This window comes from Aulostomus chinensis, chromosome 10 (assembly GCF_037954235.1).
Source record: "Aulostomus chinensis isolate RoL2024-O1b breed Wild chromosome 10, RoL_Achi_v1.0, whole genome shotgun sequence".
Lineage (NCBI taxonomy): Eukaryota > Metazoa > Chordata > Actinopteri > Syngnathiformes > Aulostomidae > Aulostomus > Aulostomus chinensis.
In genome coordinates, this window is record NC_141329.1 from 28,916,529 (window position 1) to 28,926,804 (window position 10,276).

Genomic DNA, 10,276 nt, shown 5'->3' on the forward strand with positions numbered 1-10,276 from the left:
CTGGGTGCCCAGACACGGACAGTAGACCAGCCCCTGCCCTGCCTGCAGAACAAGTCTCCATCCCAGGCCGGTGGGTCGGGGGCGTGATGATGCAGTCGGAGCAAACATGAAGCAAAATTTTCACCTTATATCACACAAACATTCCCAAAAAAAGACATTGGAAGTCCCAGATAGGGAGGGAAGCGGACACGGGTCTGACCCATGAGCCCTCTGCCTGCTGCAGTTGGAACCGCCGCCTCATTATCATTGTCATTATTATTATTATCATTATTATTATTATCATTAGTATTATTATTCAGTCATTCATTGTTATTCTGGTTTGTACAAAGTCATAATTCCGTCTTTGTCAAGTCTGCCAACAAGCTAACGTTTAAAATGCTTGTTGTCCGACTGGAGTTTGGATTTTCTAAGTTACAAAAATTCCTCAGAACTGAAATAACTCAACTTGTGAGGACACACTGATGTCGTTTGCATCACACGAAGCGAATCTGCATCGAATGTTTTCACATCAACTCAACCGCAGAGAGCTTTCGCTAAATATTTGGTCTTAAGTCTACGTGAGAGTCCTGATACACGCGGATGAATGTAACAGGTGAACTTTGCTGCCCGAAACTTTTATACCTTAAGATATTGATTTGGTTTGTGTGAGAAACTGCCAGAGTGACTCTTTTGTCCTCAGGATCGAGTGAAACAGATCCTGATGTGATGGAAAACTGCCCAAGAACACAAACTGCACACTGATTGAGGCTAATAGTTTAGTAAAATGAGGAGAAATTCCATCTAAAAAGTGATCACATGTAAAAAAGGTAGCATTGATTTGTAGAGTTTAGCTTTAAGAGGTGCAGCTAATCCACGTAACTCCAGGGTCGTCTTCATTTCAAGACTGAGAACTGATATTTTGTAAGGCAGCCCGGTGGAGCAGTGGTCCTCCCTGTGGCCCCCCAGCAAGAAGGTTGTGGGTGGAGCCCCGGCTGGAGCACGGGGTCTTTCTGGGTGAGTCTGCATGTTCTCCCTGTTCCTGCTGGGTTCTCTCTGCTACTCCGGCTTCCTCCACAGTCCAAAGACATCAAGAGGGACCAGGTTAATCCAGACTCTAAACTGACCGTAGGCGTGGCTGGGAGAGCCAATGGTTGTCTGTCTCTATGTGTTGGCCCTGCCATGGACTGGTGACCTGTCCAGGGGGAAGGCTGCTGGGATAGGCTCCACCCCCATAGATGGATGGATGTTTTGTCATGATCTCACTGCCGCCGTTGCTAACGTACTAATCAGCAAACTGATGCCATTTCTGTTTGTGTAAGTAATCAAGAGTACGATTGGATTCCTGAACTTGCTGAAGGTGACTGTCACTGCCTGATTTGTTTCCGCCACCTGGCTCAGCCATCTTGGAGCAACAAACCACCTTAGATTGAGTTTGTGGCGGCTAACTGTTAGCATACAACGTTCGATTTGATATATATTCTCAGAATTAGCAAAACGCCTGCGTCAGCCTTTGCTTTGGGTGGTTGTGGATGTTGAATTATGAAGCCGAATCACAGTTTTTGTTTCTACCAATAATTCCCCTACTACCAGCAGCCGTTAGCGCTCGCGAAAGGTCAAGATCTGCAAACATCTAAACTACAATAAGACAACAAAGTTACACAAACAAGATAAAGTGGAAATAATTGTTATTTTGTGATTTAAAAAAAGGAAAGGATGATTTTAAAATTTGTGTTGTCTCCCTCGAATGTATTTGAAGACTCCTATTAGGTTGTGACACGCAGTTTCCATGGGTAGGTGGCCCCCCTGCGCCCGTCTGGAAAGATCTGGAATGATCCCCCTGGTTAATGTTTGATAGCTTCCTCCGCACTAGCATAGCTAATGTAGCTAGCATGCTAGCTAATGTAGCTAGCATGCTAGCCAATGAGTGACTAAACACAAGTCACTTTTCGGTCATGTGTGCTAACCACACGTGATACGTCTGTAACTGCATTTTCCCAAACCTGCAATCAGTTTTAGATGTCAAGACAGACGTTTCCCTCTTTTATTGTCGTTATCAACGTGGTCAGTGATGAATCTACGTGTCTGAAACAGGAAATGAGGTTCTCCAGTCGTCACAACCCTTTTCAATAAGTGGAAATTTAAACTTCGATGTCTGTAATTGTTACTCGTGAGAATGAATGTCATCAATGTCATTTCTGCAGTGTTGCTAACATGAGCATTGTTTTATATGGACAATGAATATTTTCAGGAATCAAACTGCCTTGCCGGTCTTCCGTCAGCTCTCCTCTCAGTGTCAACGCGAGTAAAGCGAGTTTGCTTTTGTTTGAAGAGTTTTTCCATGTTTTTTTCTATTCATGCTACTTTTTTATATTTAACCTCTCAAAAATTGTTTTCTTCAGAACTTCGGGACATTTTCATGTGTCAGATTTCATTTTGTGCAGATTTCACATCAAAGTGCTGATGTGACTCATGGACAGGGACGATTCCCCGTTGCAGCTCCCTTTTATTCAATCACCTGATTAAAAACCGCGTTGGTCCGTCCAGACACGCTCTCCTGGACGCCGTCCATGTTCACACCAGCCCAGTTTCATTAATTATCAATTATTTTTGTCTGGTTTGTTCTTCATCGTTTCAACCCTCAGTTGTTAATGAGGACACATGAACCTCCTGCAAAGCAAACGTCAATAACGATTGATGATTGATGATTGATTATTGATGATTGATTATTGATGATTGATTATTGATGATTGATTATTCATGTCCAACCATAAATGTAAAATATTAAAACCAACGATCCACCGGTGCATGTTCACAAAAACAATAGTTCCTCTTTTCTGTCCTCGTGAGATGCTTTCATAGGCGCACGCGTGAAATAACGGTGACACATGGTCGCCATCGTCTGGAGGTGAACGAGGGAACGAGTGAGTCAACACAACATTTCACGGCGTGACTGAAATGATAGAGTTTATTCATGAGGGTCAGACAACAATCACACACATGACAATGAGGAACACACAGAAAGCATTGCAGATGTACCGTAAGTGTTCTGAAGTGTTTCTGTCATACAGGACTTGCACATACACGCACACACACACACACACACACACACACACACACACACACACACTATGTACACAAAAGTAGTTGTGTTTGTTCTTATCTTTTCTAGTTTCAGTCATTTTTAAATCAACAGTTTCTCTGGTTCTTCTCTGAGAAAATGAAACTTTAGTCCTGTGATTCCAGACATGACGAAGCCATCGCAGCTCTCCAGATCAAAGTTGTCATGTGAGTCACTGCGATGACAGAAGCGTGATAAAGTTGTGATATGTTGAGTCTTTTTTAACAGTCCTGTGGGCGTGGTGGTGATGTCACTGATGTGGTTAATCTCGCCGTCTCTCTCGGAAGTGTTGCTGTCAGATTGTGGCCGTCAGATGTTTCTATCCACCGCCATCGTCTTTAGCTCAGTTACCAGTTAAACCAGTCCCACCATCCTCAACAAAAGGAAGCCAGCCGCTCTCCGGAGACGCCCCCCCCCCCCCCCTCCACTCAGATCCGCCCCCTCAGGTAACGACAGTGGGGTTTCTGCTCCCTGGGGGCCCCAGAGACAGGTCCCGGCCCTGCCTGGTGTCCCCCGAGATGCAGTTGGGGTGGGGGGGGGTCGGTAGTGAGCGCTGTCCATGGCGGCGGACGGAGTGGTCTACCTCTAATGACAAGGTACCGCCCGGCTGCAGATGTCCGCCAGATTGGCGGCTCTTTCAGGGCAGGGAGGCCTGGAGTCTGGCAGGGGAATGTGAACGGCGAGCCGCTCCAGGTCACATGAGTGTCGGCCAGGGAAAGGGGTCATTAAAGAGGCCGGCCGACTGAAACTCAATCCATCTCGGCTGATCGGGGAACGACCTCACCGGCTCGTTCTCGCAGAACCCGACAGCTTGGCTCACCTCACCTCACTAATGAGTCGACTCGTCTGGTTTCTCTCCCAGAGACACTCAACTTGTTTCTGCTCCCTCAGACCACAGCCGTCCTCGCGATCTGGTCCAAAGACCAAAGGGGACCGGGTTTTGTGGCTCCATCACTGTGGAACTCGGACTCCAAGTGGACCTGCGTCCTCATGGACTGAAGAACCACCACCTCAAGTTGGGCTCCACGTCTCTGAGTTGTTTCAAGTAGGAACCTTCTTTAAATGTTAGAACACCGTTCCCTGTCTTTCGTTTTTATTGATGTTAATTTGAGGCAGTGAAAATGGGTCAAACATGGCGAAGGCCAGAGGGGCGGAGCCAGCAGGTGGAGGTGTAACATTAACAGCACACACAGACCACAAGAGTCCATTAAACTCACATTAACCCTTAATGAGCTGCCGCAGCCCCCAGCAGGACCCCCGCCTCCATGATGGCACCCCGTCTGCCAGAAACATTTCCCACAATCCCCTTGACACAAGACCGTCACCATTACTCCCTCCCACAGGACCCCCCCACCCCCCCATCCCCCGGACAGGGACGCTCATAGTTGTAACTCGAGAACTTCCTCCTTCAAATCAGAACTAAGGGAACTGTTTCCTATTTTCCTCTGGAGAACCGTGTGGGAACATTTACCTTCTTCCTCCAAAGAAGAAGGTTCCCTACAAAACGTTCCTTCCAGAGCAAAGTGGCCCCACTGTTCTTTCTAATATCATCCGGAGAACAGTAACTCTGTGTGTGTGTGTTTGTGTGTGTGTGTGTGTGTTTGTGTGTGTGTGTTTGTGTTTGTGTGTTTGTGTGTGTGTTTGTGTGTGTGTGTGTTTGTGTGTGTGTCTGTGTGTGTTTGTGTGTGTGTGTTTCCGCGTGCGTGTGTGTGTGCACTTGTCCGGATTAATTGGCTTCAGGTAACACATCACGTATGAGCGTGTGGCTGCTACTGACCTTTGACCTCTAGACAGAGTGATCAGTGAGGGGGAAAACCAGCAGCAGAGAGAGGAAGACGAGTTAATGTGCATTTAGGAGGTGAAGGGCTGAGTGAATACACACACGCACGCGGAAACACACACTCACAGGTCAGGTAGACTTCTTCTGCCCTCGAGGCAGAACTGAAGTGTTCCAGTGTTCTACAGCGTTCTCAGGGTTCTTGAGTCAACAGTTCAACTTTATCGATTGTCTTTGTAAACATATTTCCCTCCACGTTTCCAGATTTTTTTAAATGCCTCCTAGTTTTCTTGTAAGGTGAATTATCTCTGATGGAATATTGGCCTTTTCTTTTGTTCTTATGGTGAATTTCCTGAAAAAAAGATCAACAAATGAGCAAAATTAACGAACAGAAAAAGGATGAGCAAAATCAAAACAACACAAAACAAAACTCCTTTGACAAACATGAGAGCCTCCAGACGCTTCCAGAGCGGCAGCCCCACAATGGCGCCCCGGCTCTTTGACCCTAAAGGCACGGGGCTGGCAGGGTGGATGTAAGGCTGAGCGGCGCTCTGAAGATCAGAGCGCCAGCCGAACTTCACAGGGGGCTGTGCAGCCCAGCGACATCAGCAGAAGTTCAGACGCTCAACTAAACGATGACATCAGCTGCTGAGGAAAGTCAGGAGGACGATCTCTAAGTTTCTCCGCCATCCATCATTTCAAAGGTCGATAGAGTGAATCAGCTGCTGTCGCCCAGCCGGAACGATGTTGACTCGCCACCCAGGAATACTGATGAGGTCAGCAGCTCATCTCACAATAAAAGTCTATAATTCTGAGGTTGTGGCGATGTGGAGCAGAGGAGGCAACCGGGCCCAAGTCCATGAACTCAGGTGACAGTCAGACAGCAACAAGCCCACAACAGGTCACTGACCAGGAGGTGATCCGACGAGAATCTGACGACGGCGTGATGCGTCTCATGGTTTGATAATCACCACACGCGTGTGCAATTTGAGATGATCAGAGAAGCACAAACACAGTTTCCATGCTACGAACGTTTCAGAGCAGAGCGTGAAACCACGGATCAGCATTTAATCCTCTGAACACAGCGCGGACAGCAGGGGCCAACCGGCCACTAGCAGCACTAACTAGTACTAACTAGTGCTGCGAAATGAGTCTCAGGGAGTAGAAAGACAAGTGATACCATCAGCTACTGCACAACAAAGTAGAGGAAGTCGTAAAAACAAGTGCGGTCTGAAGATGTAGCTGCTTTTTACCAGCGGATCGTGACAGCGGAACGGAACCAGAACGCAGAGGAACTGTAGGAGTAGGAGAACTGTGGTTCTCCAGGGGAACGCTGATACCAGCCAGAGAGAATGAATTACTCAGTTTATCTGTAGTTCCACGTCATCAGGAAGGTGGAACACAGTCGACGTAAATGAGGAGGCCATGTGATGGAGAACGTGGAAGAAGACAGGAAAGAAGAACGTTAACGGAGGACGTGAAGGAGAACGGACCCAAGATGCCACGTCTGCTCTGCCACTGAAGAACATCAACAACTCAAATCTGCTGGAAACCTGAACGAGGCTGTGGCGGGTGAACGTCAGAGATCGTTACCATGGCAACCACCTGCCTGTTTAATGGTTGATGAGCCTTTATGAGATCCTGGGTGGGGATGAGTGACCACATACCGACACGCTAACCACTGCTCAACCATTAACGCTCGCCACTCATCAGATGTCTGATTCATAGAAGAGAAATCCTCCACCGTCAGACCTGAGGGTGGGACGTGTTTCTGCTCGCCACGTTGCCGTTCTGAAGCTTCACTGGAGACAATCGAACCGTGACACTCAAAACCTGAAAACAATAAAAGAACCGTAGGGAACAATGACCAGCAGCAGACGTTGGAGGATTGAATAGCGGCGGTCGCGTGTTCTAAGTGTGCGTGCATGTGATTCAGTGAATGGAGACGACCTTTGGCACGGCGAGAAAACACACACACACACACGCCGAACACAATGCCAGGGCACTGGCAGCACGCCATCCACACACTCAGGACACACACCTCGAAATATAATGTAACGCTGGCACTGAGCCTCGGCTTGCTGTTAGTACTGCACATTCCACAGCGCGCGCACGCACACACACACACACAAACACACACACACACTGATATGAGCTTCCTAAACAGCTATAATTAATAACCAGTTGGACCAGTCCACCCAGGGAGCAGCAGGCTGGATTACAGACAAACATCCTAACTGTTAAATCTGATCTCAGGTCAGACTCAAAGGGTGCGACTCGCCTCCAGAGTGCCGACCTTTTCACCGCTGTCCCAAAGAACTGCCCCTGCCTCTCAGACTTAGCTGACCAGAAACCAGCTGGATGCTCTTAGTCAGTGTTACAGCAGCATACCATGAAGTGGAGCTGACATGACCTTGACCTTTGACCTCCTTCCTTTCATGTTGACCTCAAATGACAAAACGTTCTAAAGGGTTCTCCAGCACCGACCCACCAGTTCTTGGTCATTCCAGGAAGAACGGAGGAGCAGAGTAACGCCAAGCCCCCCCCCCCCCCCCCCCGCGGAGCCTCACCTGCAACTGTGATAAGCATTTTTAATGATTTCAGACAAAAGAGAAAAATATGAGGCCTGTTTTTGCTAAATTGGTCATTTTCTGTTCTTCTTTGCTAACGTGCACACGCTCGTTTCCTCCTGGGTGGAAGAAGTGAAGTTGGAAGTTCAAGAAAAACTAGAAGCTAAAACGAGAAAGAAGAACCTACATAATAGTATGGCAATTGTGCCGCTCTCACTCTCTCTCTCTCTCTCACACACACACACACACACGCTAAGCTGTTATTGATTCTTTGTTGCTGCTTGGAAGCACTCATTTTTACGTGTTTTAATCAACTGTGGCATTTTTTTATTGATCCATGCACACACACACACACACACACACACACACAATGTACAGAACAGTAAATGGAGGGCCGTCTGATGACATTCGACTAATCGGAGTTGGGCGTCTGGACGGCCTCGCCTCCTCATCCTCACATCCTGCAGCTCACAGGAAGTGGATGATTACAGGAGGAATTATCAAACGGTTCGAAGCCGCCAATCAGTTCTTCTCTTTGATTTTGCTTCTGTCTGGCCTCTTCTTGCTGAGTCAGCTTCTCCTTCTCCGTCCTGGGTTGTGACTGAGGAAGCTGAGGAGGCGGAGACACACGACGAGGCTGCAGATGTTTTAATGCATCTGTTCTTTCTGAAGCTCGGGTCGGGGGGATGGCTCTGAAGACCCTCAGGGTGGAACCGGAGCTCATGGGGATGGAACCTGACTTGGTAGACTGGTCAAACAGCGTCACCTGGTGGTAGAAGCTGGTAGTTGAGTCAAAGGGAGGTTCTGCTGCAGGTGTGGCAGCGATCCTCCTCTCCCCTCCCGTCAGGACTCCACTCCAGTAACTCTCACCAGCAGGTTGAACAGGCGAGCCCCAGCCACACCAGCGCCCACTGGTTCAGGATCTGGCTCTGCACACACACCTTCTGCGGCGGGGAACCACCAGTCACCGCCTGACTCTCTACACCCACGCGCAGCAAAAGAAACTTCTCTCAATATGAATCTCTACTGAAAAACCCTTCAGGCTGGAGCACCAACACGCGGCGAGTCGAGTCGTGAGTTCCTGTCGGACCTGCAGCTTGCAGCGTCTCTGTTGGACTTGTATTTGATGTGGAGAGGTGGAACTCACGTTGTCTCCTGGAAAAGTGGGTGGGTCAGGTGATTTTGAGTCCAGTGACATCACAGCAGCATGTGAGGCACGACTGCTGGGTGTTTCAGCCGTTTACCTGGTTAATTTGGATGCAGCGTGATAGAATCTGTCTACATGAAAGTTGGTATCAAAGGCTCAGGTGGGTTGGGGCGGAGCTAGTTTAGTGGGAGGATCCTACCACAGACCCCTGCCCTTCACCTGTGACATCAACTCTCGTGGTGGCAGGTAGGGAGGGTGGAGTCAGAGGGCAAGGATGGTGCAGGGTTGGGGCCACAGTGTTCTTTAGGGGTGGTGTTAGATAAAGGGGTGGGGTCTGTTTCATGAGCAGACTGTGTTTTCACTCTAAGCTCCGCCCCTGTGTCAGCCACCTGACAAACTAATCCAGCACAATCAGAGCAGCTCCTGCTGTGCTGTGGCCCCGCCTCTTTGAGATGTGGCCCCACCTCCCTGCAGGGACCCCACCTCCTTGCACTGCCCGGCCCCCTGCTCGGCACATCTCTGTGGCTCTGATTGGCTGAGTGCTGCTTGTGTCTGCGGCTCTGATCGGCTGCTGCTCCGTCCTTGTGGTTCTGGTTCTGAAGCCGAGTTGCAAGGGCATCCAGGTCTGAGTGGGATGACGTGCTGTCAATCATTCTCCTCCCCAGAGCCAGTGGTCGGATGGGCAGCGCCAGCCGCAACCGCAACCAGAACTTTGACGTGCGAGGTTCCGATCGGCTCCCTCGCCATGTCAAGGTGGCCGAAGCCTGCCGGAGCTGAGCCGCTTCCACGCAGGCTAACTTGCTGACTGAGCGGTAGGTGACGGAGAGGATGGAGGCCTGGCGGGCTCGCTGGAGGTACAGACCCACTCGACACTCCAGGATGCTGAAGCTCTTCTCAGCCAGAGCGTCCGGACTGAGCACGAAGAGCAGGCGGCGGCTCCGCAGCATCGAGTGCATGATGGCGTCTGGCAGATCTGACAGATGACAACTTTTATCAGATGAGAGGGGAAACACTGAGAGGAGCACGCGGCACAGGTCAGGTCAGAGGTCGAGCTGCCGTTTGACCGGCGGCTCCATTTATGGAGGTTGTGACTTAGACAGAAATTCCTCAACAACTATCAGACTGGTTCCAGTTAAACGTGACCATGGCAGGTCCTCAGAAGACGACGGACTGGGTCGGGATCTACAACTGATCAGATGTGGATCAACTCGTGTCAGCTCAGGTTCTTCTGAGCACGAGGCTGGAACTGCCTCACTTCTGCCCCTTCAGGCCAAAAGTGGGAAGAACAGCCGCCACACGACTGCGTCTCCACAGCTGCAGCTGATTTTCCCCCTATTGACCACAAGAGGTCGCACCAACAGAGTGGCGCATTCAGACGACACCATTCCTCGGCAGGGTGGGGGGTTGAATACGGAAGAAGAAATAGAGAGGAAGAGAATGTATCTATAATAACCCTGTTCACTGAGATGTGCAGTTTGTCATCAACAAACATTAAAACTGCAGAACGTGAGTAAATTTCAGTTTAAAACACTACACTACACTCGTGTGTGGATCAGTTTTAGAGGAGTGGAGAGTCAAGCATTCCATTGTGAATCCAAATTAGTGTCAAAATCTTTTTAAAACCATACTTGCATTATGACCCCAGTGTGTGTGTGTGTGTGTGTGTGAATGAAAGACACAAAATG

At 49.2% G+C, this 10,276-nt stretch overlaps 1 protein-coding gene across 1 annotated transcript in view; it reads left to right on the forward strand.

The window, feature by feature from the left end:
* The window catches only part of gmnc (geminin coiled-coil domain containing), a 4,403-nt gene extending 4,172 nt beyond the window's left edge, over positions 1 to 231 (forward strand). The window contains exon 5 of the mRNA XM_086215300.1: positions 1 to 231. This exon is cut by the window's left edge and continues 905 nt beyond it. Coding sequence (XP_086071426.1) covers positions 1 to 25 — 25 coding nt within the window. The 3' untranslated portion in view covers positions 26 to 231.
* Positions 232 to 10,276: the final 10,045 nt, after the last annotated feature.